This window comes from Sinocyclocheilus rhinocerous, unplaced genomic scaffold, assembly GCF_001515625.1.
Source record: "Sinocyclocheilus rhinocerous isolate Xijiao unplaced genomic scaffold, SAMN03320098_v1.1 scaffold1376, whole genome shotgun sequence".
Taxonomy (NCBI): domain Eukaryota; kingdom Metazoa; phylum Chordata; class Actinopteri; order Cypriniformes; family Cyprinidae; genus Sinocyclocheilus; species Sinocyclocheilus rhinocerous.
In genome coordinates, this window is record NW_015646354.1 from 739,090 (window position 1) to 754,200 (window position 15,111).

A 15,111-nucleotide genomic window follows, 5' to 3' on the forward strand; every position below is an offset into this window, starting at 1 on the left:
AAATGTTTCATTGTATTAGTTTTCGTTAACTAATATAATAATATGAAATCACTTACCTTTCCCACGTAGGCCAGCAGACGGGCGTTGAGAGGACTGTCATCTGAACTCAACCAGAACTCTGAGTTATCATCGGAAGAAACCGCAAACTGAAAATCACCTGCATATAGAATATACTTTCTTATTCTTTGATAACATGTATGTGTGTGATTGTGAGGGTTTGCACCCATTTGCACCTTGTTAATATAAACAAGCATTTACCATCTTTGTAAGGTAGAATGTATCCAAATATTCTCAGGCCATAGTTCTTCCATTTTGGAGCCACGGCCAACTTCTTCACAGTAGTTCTCGTCTGGAGAGATAAAACGCATGATTATGAAATTAGTATGTGGTGGGATGAGCAAAGACAGACACGGTAGGTGTGCTAAAATACAGTACTTTTTTACTTTTCAAACATCTCTGGAATAATTTAGCCTTGCTAAAGCTAATTTCAAAGCTAATATTTTGTGTTGTTTCACACACATTTAGCATAATTTGACAAAATCACAGCTTGGTTGGAAGTGACACAAAATATTTTGTTGGGAAATGATATTTACTTTGTTTTCTTCACACATCACATATTTTCAGATTTAATATTTTATCTTTTGCTGACACTGTTGCCACCTTATTAAACATGTTAATTAACGTTTAAAAAATCATTAATAGGCATAAAATTGATGGTTGTGTTGGAGATTATGCCAGAGAGACAACTATAATGAGTAAAACAAAAATAACAAAATAACTTCACACACACACACAATACATTTATAAAAAAAAATACATTTATTTATTCCACTGTATGTTTAGATTTTCACAAATTTATAATAAAAAAGCAACTATGAATAATGAAGACATACAAAGTTTTCAAGTCAGTTTTAATGTGATTGTCATAAAATTGTTATAAAAGTCTTATATCTTATAAAAATCAATCACTGAGACATAATGGGGCTCATTTTATTTCAAATAAAACACCTCTGTGAGTTCTGAAGCCGTTCCTGCTCTGTCTGTCCAATCTCACCCTGCCATAAATGCTAAACAGATATCTGTCATCTGTTTACAACAATCACAGGGACAGACAGACGGAGATAAAGAAGCGGAGGAACAGAGAGAAGGCTTTCCGGAACAGAGTAAGTATTTTCACAGTATTGGCTGTACGTGCTTTTAATTTGGGGCGAGTTCTGTCAGACATCTTGATCTGTGATCTATAAAAACAGGCCTGCCAAAAAAGAACCAAAAATTAAATATATAAATAAATGACAAAGTAAAGTTGAGGAGGTGGGAGGACTGTGTAGGTGGTCTGAACTAAACAGAATTCACAAAGACAGATCAGGAAAAGCCAACTGTATAATTCCACCCATTACAACATTTTGGGGCTTTCAATTAAATTCAACCACCCACATGAGGAGAGAACGCTGGAGGTTTGCAGACACACCTTCCAAAACCCTATAATAATCAACAAAAACTGCAGTTTGCCAAAAGTTTGTCAAAGGAATACTTCACCTAAAAATGGGTGAGTAAAATGACATCAGAATTGTGCCATGGTCATGTCATAACAAAATAAAAGTAATTAAAAATATTGTAATTATTTTATTTTATTTAATGTTTTAATTGTTAGGGACAGATACAATAAACATAGATGAAACTGAAATAACAGTCATCCCATGCATGTTGTCACGGTTCACACACACGAGGAACACGGGAACGAAGGAGCGAGGAGACACGGAGTAAAGTAACTCAAAAGGGTTTATTAAACAAAGGCTGGGGATCACAGGACTTGACACATCAGGATGACGTTCAACGACTGACAAAGGACAAGAACTAGAACACACTTTAAATAGACAGGAACTGATGAGGGGAAGACAAGGGACACCTGGAACTCATAAGACAATCAACATAGGAAACACCTGGGAACAAGGTATTCAAAACACGAGACAGAGAAACTGGATGACGGAGCACATAGGGAGCAAAGACACACACAAAACTTGGCCCAGAGTCTGACACATGTACCATAGTGCTTGCAGCCGAAGCTAATTTGCAACACTTGTCCCTAGGAGGGCTTTTATAAATTAGTTACAAAAAACAACAAGTAGTTGTCACGATCGCTACTGTGAGGGAGTGCGGAGCGAGGAACGAGGAGACGTGGAGTACATCAACAAGGAGACTTTAATAACATCAAGGAAACCAGGAAAAAACACGTAGCAGAGGAGGTTATTGACATAAACAATACCGGACCGAGAATAATGAACCGGAAACACTTTAAATACACAAGACATGACGAGAAACACCTGGAACTAATGAAACATAATAGGAACAGGAAACAGGAAGAACCAAATATGGGCATAAGGAAACACGAGGGAGAACTTGGGGGAGGAAAACACAACACAATGGGAACACAATTCTGACATTACTCCCCCCTCCAGGAAGGCGTGTCCTCGCACCTCACAACATCCAACGGGGAGAGGGGGTGGGCGCTCTGGAGGCCCCTCAGGACAGACACGGGACAGCAGGCCTCCAGAGCGGTACCCATTCCAGGACCCCTGGTGGATCCGGCAGACTAGGAGGCCATGGCGGAGCAGGCAGACTAGGAGGCCATGGCGGAGCAGGCAGACTGGGAAGCCATGGCGGAGCAGGCAGTTCCAGAGGCCATGGCGGAGCAGGCAGTTCAGGAGGCCATGGCGGAACAGCCAGACTAGGAAGCCATGGCGGAGCAGACAGTTCAGGAGGCCATGGCGGAACAGGGAGCTCGGGGAGCCTGGCATCGGCACTCGCCCGGCCTCCACGGATGGACCCCTACTACCCCCCAAAAAAAAATAAATCCTTGTGGAGAATGTCGGTTTCAGAGGCCCTCCATAGGCCTAACTCGGGAACTGTGGCCCTCCCTGTGCTTTACGTGGGGACTGGAGCCATCCTTGGGCTGAACATGGGGACTGGAGCCCTCCTTGGGCTAAACTCGGGGACTGGAACCCTCTCTGGGCCAAACTCTGAGACTGGGGTCCTCTCTGGGCTAAACTCGGAGACTGGGGCCCTCTCTGGGCTAAACTCGGGGACAGGAGTCCTCACTGGGCTAAACTCGGGGACAGGAGCCCTCACTGGGCTAAACTCGGGGACAGGAGCCCTCACTGGGCTAGACTCGGGCACTGGGACCCTCTCTGGGCTAGACTCGGGGAATGGAGCCCTCCATGGGCTAAAATCAGGAACAGGAGCCCTCCGTGGGCTAAACGAGGGTACTGCAGCCTTATCTTGATGCTGGTCTGGGGCTAGAGCCATCTCTCGACTCTGGTCAGGGGATAGAGCTGATACTGGAGCGAACTCTGGGGCTGGAGCCGACACTAAAGCGAGCTCTGGGGGGCGCTCTCAGGCGAGGAAGTGGGCCGTGAGCCATCCTTTTCTCCTCATCCACCTCTTTTGGTTACGGGTGAATAGGGCGGCCAGCGGGCTTGGGTCAGCGGCGGCCGGCAGGTTTGCGAGAGCTGCGGCTGGCGGGCTCGACTTCTTAGCGGCCGGCAGGCTTGAGAAGGGGCGCCGCTTACTGTTTCTGTTTTGGTCCGGTATTCTGTCACAATCGCTACTGTGAGGGAGCATGGAGCGAGGAATGAGGAGACATGGAGTACATCAACAAGGAGACTTTAATAACATCAAGGAAACCAGGAAAACACACGTAGCAGAGGAGGCTGACATAAACAATACCGAACCAAGAACAACGAACCGGAAACACTTGAAATACACAAGACATGACGAGAAACACCTGGAACTAATGAAACATAATAGGAACAGGAAACAGGAAGAACCAAATATGGGCATAAGGAAACACGAGGGAGAACTTGGGGGAGGAAAACACAACACAACGGGAACACAAGTCTGACAGTAGTACACACATTTATGATATAAGTACACTAAACAAGACTACTAAGTTTGTTGATGTATCAACCAAGATTTCGTGGCTTTTTTAAAATGATTATAATTTGCAATAGATTTTAAATAGTCAGGCAATGTGTTCCAAAATTTTACACCTTTCACTGAGAGAACAGTCTGAGCAAATGATGTTGTGCAATGTATAACTTTACATTTTCCACTAGAGGCCGCTCTAATGGATCTACTGCTCCCCTACAATCTCTCAAAAAATTTACATAAGGGCATAGGAGCAAGACCATTTAAACATTTAAATACTTTACTTTTACTTTACTTTTACTTTTAGTCATTTAGCAGACGCTTTTATCCAAAGCGACTTACAAATAAGAAAAAGTAATTAAAACTAAAAGCTAAAACTCTATAAATACTATATATATATACACATTTAAGAAAATAAAAGAAATTAAATAAAAATGACAAATGCATACAACAACATTTCAAAACTAAAACATTTAAATGAAAACAAAAAAATAAAGCTAAAAACAATTCAAAAATATTAAAAAGAACAAAAGGTATGAGTATAATAATGATTCTAACATAACACTAAGCTTTACAGAGTAAACTTTACAAAGTAAACTTTACATAATGAATAAAGACAAAGTGAGCACAGCTCAATGGCAAATATGGCAAATTAATGAATAATTGAATGAATAAATAAATACATAAATAAAATATTTTCATGGTGACACCAAATAATAATAATAATAATAAATGATTTCCATGGTGACACCAAAATAAAAAGTAATTAAATAATAATAATAATAATAATAGTAAATATATATTAAATTATTAATAATAATAAATTATTTCCATGGCAATAAATAAACAAATAAATAAATAAATACATTTTGTGGTGACTCCAAAATAAATGTAATTAATTAACAATAATAATAATAATAAATCCAAATAATTCATAATTCATTATCAAAACTATAATATACGTATAATCTTATAATTTTTAAGTCAACAATAAACTCATATATTTTACTTATATTTATTTTACAATACACAAATACAACTTGCTAATGCAAAAAGTAGTTGGTATAAGGAGGAGGAGCATTATTTTTTAGAGAGAATGGGATTGGCTCAAATTTTGACACGCCCTTGAGTGCAGGATGTTCATTTTAAATGCATATATGCACGATAAAATATTTGCATCAGATGATGTTTTAGACTGAATTCCATGAAATGAAATCTAAAAACACTGAAGTTCTTCTTCCACGGTAGAGAAATGGATTTTCCAACTGAGTGCAACACACTGACAAGTTCTTCTAAAGAGCACGTTCCTCCCAACGATCACATAGCTGCTTGTTTACTCGGCTTTCTGCTAATATTTACTTTCCACCGTTTCAGTTACGCTTCACTGGGCTCCCCATGCAAATTTACGGCCGCTGTAGTGAAAGACGTGGGCTTGTGTTTTAAAATGCCAAACACAGCGCTGTCACATTACTCTAAAACTCAATTACGTTTTTCCTCATATCAGCACGACAGCTGCCATCAAACCAAAACAACACGCTCAAATATCCCTACTAAAGTTTACCGTACCAATAACTCTATGCATCACATCTGTATTTTACACATTTTTTATACAAGATTGTCATAATCATAATTCCAGATTTCACTATTTGTCTTTCCATTTAGCTCAACTCCATCATAACAGTATCCTCCATCTCATAAATCATACAAGCTAAACAGATATTCAATAATTAATGTGTTGATATTAATAATTAACTCGCTCATCTAAAAACAAATTGTCCTCTTTAAAGCTTCCTGCAGTAAATACCGGCCACGGGACCAATAAAAAAGAATCCAAACTGTTTCAAGATTTGAATTAAAGATTCATTTTTAATATCTCAAAGCACTGCACATCAGTAAATCCACACCACTTTTGCTATTAATTATCTCCGAAAACATAATTACGCACAATTTTCAGTATATAAGCAGGGCATCATCTTCCACTATTTTTCCTACAAACTCCTGATGTTTATGTGAGCAGAGCACACACGTCTCTCGAGACGGGAGTCTGAGTTATAGCCGCTCCAGGACAATAGATAAACCAATTTCATCTCTACATCACCTGAGAATACATGAACGTGAGATCTAGTCTGTGGGAGTTTTGAATTATGAAAGACACAGAGAAGCACAGACATGCACACACTCTCAAGAAAATAACAAACAGACACATCCAACTGACCAAACGTCTGAGACCTTCATGTAAACCTGGACGTTTGGGATTTCTTCCATTAAAGCACGAGAACGTGATCATGAGGTTTTGTCCATGTCAACTTGAGTGCTGCTGTCAGCAAACCAAATACTAATGCGCTCTCAAATTGTTATGCAAATAATATGATATGCCACTAAAAATGCTAAATAGAAGTAGTCTCAGATTTTGGAGCAGAAGGTGATTGTGTTTCTGTTGATACTCACATGGGGGTAGAGAGGAAAATGCAGGTTCTTCCTGAGCTGAGCGACTGAAGAGCCACACCAGTCCTCAAAGACGTGGAGATTTGCTTGACCTTTAAACTGGGAAGAAGAAACATGGAAGACCTGAAGATTGCTTTCGGACACACTGCTGAAGTGTATAAAAATTTGAATAAAAAAACTGAATTTAATGTTTTGCCACAATTTGTTTTTTTAATTGAAGAATTGCGTTTTTAAATAAAAATATTACCAAATGTTAAAATTAAACACGCTGACATTATGCTAATGACTTCTCAGTTAAGAGAAAAGAAAGATCTGACCGCATGACGGCACACGCGATAAATTACTCACGATGAGAGTGCGCTCAATGAAGGACCGTAACGTAACAGAACAGAATGCATTTTTTCGTTGACAATGATGGCAGTGGAATGGGGAAAAAACATAAGGTTATGAGACGTCAGTTGAACTTGTTTTAACTTGAGCGCCATATTTTTAGAATGCCGTTTGAAACATGAGATGCTGCATAAGATGCAAGACTCCAACGCAAATGTCAAACATGTCCATCAAACACATTTACAGAAAAACAATGGAAAATTAGCGCAATGGAATGAAAAACCTGTAAAGAACCACTACTGTATGTCTGATATTTCATGTTTGCATGATGCTTAGAGGCTGAAAGCTGCTGTTATTTTATTTATTTTTAAACACGATATTTAATGTTAATAACAGTCTATTGGTGTTAGAATTTTAGTCATTTTGAATTTGAATAGCCTTGACATTTAGAGGCTCATTTTTAGCATTCTGAAAATATATTATAGGATATGTTTAAGACAAGTTTGTACAATATGTGCCTTCATTTCATACATATTTTCAGCAAATATATTTAACAATTTAATTAGTTTTTTTGCCATATCAGATAGATAGATAGATAGATAGATGATAGATAGATAGATAGGTAGATAGATAGATAGATAGATAGATGATAGATAGATAGATAGGTAGATAGATAGATAGATAGATAGATGATAGATAGATAGATAGGTAGATAGATAGATAGATAGATAGATGATAGATAGATAGATAGGTAGATAGATAGATAGATAGATAGATGATAGATAGATAGATAGGTAGATAGATAGATAGATAGATAGATGATAGATAGATAGATAGGTAGATAGATAGATAGATAGATAGATGATAGATAGATAGATAGGTAGATAGATAGATAGATAGATAGATGATAGATAGATAGATAGGTAGATAGATAGATAGATAGATAGATGATAGATAGATAGATAGGTAGATAGATAGATAGATAGATAGATGATAGATAGATAGATAGGTAGATAGATAGATAGATAGATAGATGATAGATAGATAGATAGGTAGATAGATAGATAGATAGATAGATGATAGATAGATAGATAGGTAGATAGATAGATAGATAGATAGATGATAGATAGATAGATAGGTAGATAGATAGATAGATAGATAGATGATAGATAGATAGATAGGTAGATAGATAGATAGATAGATAGATGATAGATAGATAGATAGGTAGATAGATAGATAGATAGATAGATGATAGATAGATAGATAGGTAGATAGATAGATAGATAGATAGATGATAGATAGATAGATAGGTAGATAGATAGATAGATAGATAGATGATAGATAGATAGATAGGTAGATAGATAGATAGATAGATAGATGATAGATAGATAGATAGGTAGATAGATAGATAGATAGATAGATGATAGATAGATAGATAGGTAGATAGATAGATAGATAGATAGATGATAGATAGATAGATAGGTAGATAGATAGATAGATAGATAGATGATAGATAGATAGATAGGTAGATAGATAGATAGATAGATAGATGATAGATAGATAGATAGGTAGATAGATAGATAGATAGATAGATGATAGATAGATAGATAGGTAGATAGATAGATAGATAGATAGATGATAGATAGATAGATAGGTAGATAGATAGATAGATAGATAGATGATAGATAGATAGATAGGTAGATAGATAGATAGATAGATAGATGATAGATAGATAGATAGGTAGATAGATAGATAGATAGATAGATGATAGATAGATAGATAGGTAGATAGATAGATAGATAGATAGATGATAGATAGATAGATAGGTAGATAGATAGATAGATAGATAGATGATAGATAGATAGATAGGTAGATAGATAGATAGATAGATAGATGATAGATAGATAGATAGGTAGATAGATAGATAGATAGATAGATGATAGATAGATAGATAGGTAGATAGATAGATAGATAGATAGATGATAGATAGATAGATAGGTAGATAGATAGATAGATAGATAGATGATAGATAGATAGATAGGTAGATAGATAGATAGATAGATAGATGATAGATAGATAGATAGGTAGATAGATAGATAGATAGATAGATGATAGATAGATAGATAGGTAGATAGATAGATAGATAGATAGATGATAGATAGATAGATAGGTAGATAGATAGATAGATAGATAGATGATAGATAGATAGATAGGTAGATAGATAGATAGATAGATAGATGATAGATAGATAGATAGGTAGATAGATAGATAGATAGATAGATGATAGATAGATAGATAGGTAGATAGATAGATAGATAGATAGATGATAGATAGATAGATAGGTAGATAGATAGATAGATAGATAGATGATAGATAGATAGATAGGTAGATAGATAGATAGATAGATAGATGATAGATAGATAGATAGGTAGATAGATAGATAGATAGATAGATGATAGATAGATAGATAGGTAGATAGATAGATAGATAGATAGATGATAGATAGATAGATAGGTAGATAGATAGATAGATAGATAGATGATAGATAGATAGATAGGTAGATAGATAGATAGATAGATAGATGATAGATAGATAGATAGGTAGATAGATAGATAGATAGATAGATGATAGATAGATAGATAGGTAGATAGATAGATAGATAGATAGATGATAGATAGATAGATAGGTAGATAGATAGATAGATAGATAGATGATAGATAGATAGATAGGTAGATAGATAGATAGATAGATAGATGATAGATAGATAGATAGGTAGATAGATAGATAGATAGATAGATGATAGATAGATAGATAGGTAGATAGATAGATAGATAGATAGATGATAGATAGATAGATAGGTAGATAGATAGATAGATAGATAGATGATAGATAGATAGATAGGTAGATAGATAGATAGATAGATAGATGATAGATAGATAGATAGGTAGATAGATAGATAGATAGATAGATGATAGATAGATAGATAGGTAGATAGATAGATAGATAGATAGATGATAGATAGATAGATAGGTAGATAGATAGATAGATAGATAGATGATAGATAGATAGATAGGTAGATAGATAGATAGATAGATAGATGATAGATAGATAGATAGGTAGATAGATAGATAGATAGATAGATGATAGATAGATAGATAGGTAGATAGATAGATAGATAGATAGATGATAGATAGATAGATAGGTAGATAGATAGATAGATAGATAGATGATAGATAGATAGATAGGTAGATAGATAGATAGATAGATAGATGATAGATAGATAGATAGGTAGATAGATAGATAGATAGATAGATGATAGATAGATAGATAGGTAGATAGATAGATAGATAGATAGATGATAGATAGATAGATAGGTAGATAGATAGATAGATAGATAGATGATAGATAGATAGATAGGTAGATAGATAGATAGATAGATAGATGATAGATAGATAGATAGGTAGATAGATAGATAGATAGATAGATGATAGATAGATAGATAGGTAGATAGATAGATAGATAGATAGATGATAGATAGATAGATAGGTAGATAGATAGATAGATAGATAGATGATAGATAGATAGATAGGTAGATAGATAGATAGATAGATAGATGATAGATAGATAGATAGGTAGATAGATAGATAGATAGATAGATGATAGATAGATAGATAGGTAGATAGATAGATAGATAGATAGATGATAGATAGATAGATAGGTAGATAGATAGATAGATAGATAGATGATAGATAGATAGATAGGTAGATAGATAGATAGATAGATAGATGATAGATAGATAGATAGGTAGATAGATAGATAGATAGATAGATGATAGATAGATAGATAGGTAGATAGATAGATAGATAGATAGATGATAGATAGATAGATAGGTAGATAGATAGATAGATAGATAGATGATAGATAGATAGATAGATATTGTCAGGTGATAGACAGATAGATAGATAGATAGATAGACAGATATTGTCAGATGATAGATATATAGATAGATAGATAGATAGAGAGAGATATTGCCAGGTGATAGATAGATAGATAGATAGATAGATAGATAGATAGATAGATAGATAGATAGATAGATAATTTTGAGAAGCTTGTAGTTTGGAAAGTTAAAGTTTCAAAGTAGCTTCCCAAACACTGGCAGAAACTCATGCTGAGATCAGCATCCAAAACCCTACATGCTGCTCACCAGCTGCGCTCGTCTCTTCAGCAGGGAGCCAGTGTGTTCCTGGACGAAAATACAATATCCACAGTCTTTAAAAAAACACCAGCTTCTGTAGTATTATGAGATTTACAGCAGAACCACACCAGGGATTGAGTCCCCAAACCGCTGAAGATCCGTCAGAGCATCTAATCCTGTCCTGACCACTGCCGTGTGACCTCAGCTGGACCGACCCGCCACAATCTGATCCACGGGGAGTTGAGCATTAATAAAACACGACAGCAGTTTAGATGACTGGTGTTCTGGCACATTGTTCCACACAGCGTCCACAGGCTCCCCAAAAACCACAACAACACAGCGCAGAAAATCAGAGGTGGTACAGCCTTCAGCGATAGGCAGGAAAACCAGAACATTTTCCAGCCCAGTAGAAAAATCAAATCGTTCCAGAACGCACTCACGGCGCTCGCTTCTGATGGGCCGCGTCACACACCATTATCATCAGTTAGCACGCTAAAGCACGGATGACCACGCGCAATACCGAGAACGCCAGCTCTCACCGATGTCAGTTAAAGCTCTTTAAGCCCAACAAATAGAACCGACATATTCACATTAGACAGCCGGCTACACTTTCAACCCAGCATATTTTATTCCCAGTATTTGGTGTCTGTCAGAAGCCATTAGACTGGAGCAGACAGAAGAGAACTGGGAGTTATTGTTTATTCCTTGCTGTTGGCGCGAAATTGATTCCTTTCTCTCCCTCGGCGAATTCTTTAAATGCGATCAATACGAGAAGATCAGAAGCACAATTCTGTTACACAGCGCATTTGCACACACCACAGAGACTAAAGGAATAAAGGCACCTTGCGGTTAAAGTATTGGAGGGAAATTCATTCGCTTTCATGAAGTGGAGAAACTTCATGAAACTTCATGAAAAAGGAGAAAATGTTCCTGACCATCACAGCTGAGGTGAACTCGGTCAGCCCATCAGTTCTGTAGTTCATCTAACAGTCGTTTCGGGAACTGACCTCGGGTTCAGGAGGAATGGTTGGCGTCTTGCTGAGAAAGTGTGAAGTGGTTGATGATGCAATTTCAAGGCCTTTCCTACATGAGTCATATCATGCAAAAACGATAAAAAAAAAAAAAAGGCATTTGTAGATATATGCCAACATTCAAAATATATCTCATAAATGTATCAAAAATATCTCATAAAATGTTTTAGCATAAATGCAATATCATAAATATATTGCGTAAATGAATTTATGTATAATAATATTACATAAATGTAAATGTAAGCATATTTTGATGTAAGCATATTTTAATTTTTTTATGTAGTGCTTTTTAGGATGAGAAAAGTGCAATAAAAATTCATTATTATTATTATTATTATTTTTATTATAAATGTTACATGTAGTCATATAAACGTCACACTTTTTTGTAAGAATAATTTATAACTCTGCCATGAATGAACGAACGATAGACCGGACGAACAAACAAATAAATTAATTCATTCAATTTCAATTTAAGAAACATTATGCTTCAACCTCAATATGCTAAACAATGACCAATGATATTTTTCTCAAATATCTGAATGATTTTTAAAATACTATTTATTTATCGCTTCGTGAATTCTTTTGACTGATTCATTCGAAAGAACCAGTTCATGAGAGTCATTTGTTTGTGTAATGAACATCATAGTTGAAGAAGACTTTAAAGGTGTGGTCACATTTACCGTTACTTCGACGAAATTCAGGAAGGTTTTGAAACATCTGAAAATGTGAAGATTTGAAAATATTCATATATATCGCTGTTCTACTGACAATAGACAATGGATCTTTTCGTGCGAAAATTTTCACTGAAATTTCGCTAAAATTTCCCTAATGTAACAACACACCCTAAATATGTAATTCCACCTAACGAAATTATATGACAAAACCGCATATTTATATTATCGTAAACATTTCTCTCTTTTGCATTTACACAAATTTTGTCACCATTTGAAGACTTGGGTGAAGCAGTGCTAACTATATTGGAATAAGAGAAAAAAAAATTGTGCCTTTGGATGTCAGAATTGGAATGGAAATAATTTTTAGGTTAGCCAATTATAACAAAAGGTTAGCTCAAGCAGAAGAACATTCTGTCATCATTTACTAGCCTTCATGTTGTTCCACACCTGCATGACTTTCTTATATATCTGTATATATTTATATGAAGTTATTATGAGAAAGAACAATGTCCAAACACTGAGACATTTTTAAACATATCTTCTTCTTTTGTGTCCCAGAAGAAAAGTTGCATAAATGGGCTTATAATGTTCAGGAAAACCATAAAATGATTAAAAAGTGAATGATATGACCACTTTAACAGCAGGTTTGAAAGCAGTGACCACATAGTGATCTTAGACCACATTTATTCCTCTCCTTAACATGTCACACCCGCCCTAAATTTCTGTTAAGGGAAATTAAAGTTGCCGACGTACAGAAATAGTCTGAAAATAGTTTCTGTTTCCACACATACATACAACCACACGGAATGATATAAACATCAATAACATGCACTTTGATTCGATTCTTGCAGCTGTTTTATTGCATACCCTGTTGAATTCAGTGAGTCAGTCTCTCATTTGTGCTGTGAGCTTTTATCCTCGGTACCAGCCCACAAACTAGGCCACAGAGATTAACCCTGCGATTCCACGGCTATAAATAAACACCAGCAAGCAGAACATACTGTATTTTCATAGAGTGCCATTCTTGTTTAAACCACAGGGATTTGTATGGGGAGGTTTTGATTAAACTCAATCGCCTTCATGGGTAAATATGGCAGCTGTCTTCAACGTTTATATAATCCTTATGTAATATCTCCTGCGTGCTTGATTCATAGCTATAAAAGTGCAATGATTGCTAACAAAATCAAGTCTTGTGAAGTCATATAATAGCTTTGTGTGATTTAATGCTATTCAATGACAATCTACTCTCCAGTCAGCGATTAACTCAAAACCATTGAGAGCAGATCAGTGAATCATTGACTTCACTGATTATTTTCAGTGATCCGGTTCGCAAATCAGACTGAATATTTTGTGAATGAAATGGACTGATTCAATAATGAATTAGAATTCAACTCAACGGTCCTTCAAAAGTTCACATTTGGGTGTTTTTATGAAATTTTATGTGGTTATACAAAATACCAGTGAACGTATAGAGATTCACATTTGCTCTTTCAGTAATGTTTATCCCAAAACACCGTCTTTCTCACAAAAGAGAAAGGCCACAGTTCTGAATCTGATTTAAGAACCTACTTGTGCATTTCTTAAAGAGCTCTATGGCGTGACTTGGAGAGGCAGGACTGACCTTCTGAACATGCAAGTTCTTGTCCTCCTCTGGTTCATGCAGAGGCCTTTATTTATTTGGATGCTCAAGCCACACTTACAGGTGCATCTCAATAAATTAGAATGTCATGGAAAAGTTCATTAAAGGTAAACCAAGAGTAATTGCAAACAAATGCTGTTGGAGCTTTTCTAGTTTTTTTTAATAAAACAAAATAAATAAATTAAATTAAATTAAATACAATTAAATTAAATTAAAGTATTCAACAGAACAGACACTTTGCAAATAAAGATACACAAGAGGTCAATGTTCACAGGATTTCATTGACTTATGTCAATTTGCACTTTGAGTTTAATTGCATGAAACAAGTAAAAGCCAGAGCTATGTCATTCAATATACTCAAGATTTGAATCTACTCCTACATGAATAGTGAGAAATGCCATACATCGACTGGATTAGTTGTTGTGTATGGTGCTGTTTTGTGTCTCCATCGATTGATCTCTCAAGCGATCACTCATCTGTGTCCTTTATGATGTCACATGGCCTCATATTGATTGATGATAGTAATCAAACGCTCTCATTAATGCATTAATGGAAACCCTCCTGCTTCCCAGAACTGCTGTTAATGACCTGTATTTGGGAAGACGGAGAGACAGAGACCCGCTCCTCAGATTAATGTTGCACAGCCTATAGGGGCACAATGACATCAGCCTGTCGCATCATTGTTGGATTTTTGCAATAAATACCAACCTATGCTAAGAAAATGAATGTCTTAAAGGGGTCATATGATGCGATTTCAATTTTTCCTTTCTCTTTGGAGTGTTACAAGCTCTTGGTGCATAAAGAAGATCTGTAAAGTTGCAAAGACTAAAGTCTCAAATCCAAAGAGATATTCTTTATAAAAGTTAAGAGTCA

General features: G+C 35.8%; 1 protein-coding gene across 1 annotated transcript in view; it reads right to left on the bottom strand.

Annotated features, from left to right (window-relative positions):
* Window positions 1-15,111, bottom strand: part of LOC107707535 (N-acetyl-beta-glucosaminyl-glycoprotein 4-beta-N-acetylgalactosaminyltransferase 1-like) — a 129,976-nt gene that overhangs the window by 7,596 nt on the left and 107,269 nt on the right. The window contains exons 4-6 of the mRNA XM_016511594.1: window positions 6,373-6,468; window positions 259-349; window positions 57-157 (exon numbers count right to left, since the gene is read on the bottom strand). Of these exons, the coding sequence (XP_016367080.1) occupies window positions 57-157; window positions 259-349; window positions 6,373-6,468 (288 nt within the window). The remainder of the gene's footprint in view (window positions 1-56; window positions 158-258; window positions 350-6,372; window positions 6,469-15,111) is intronic.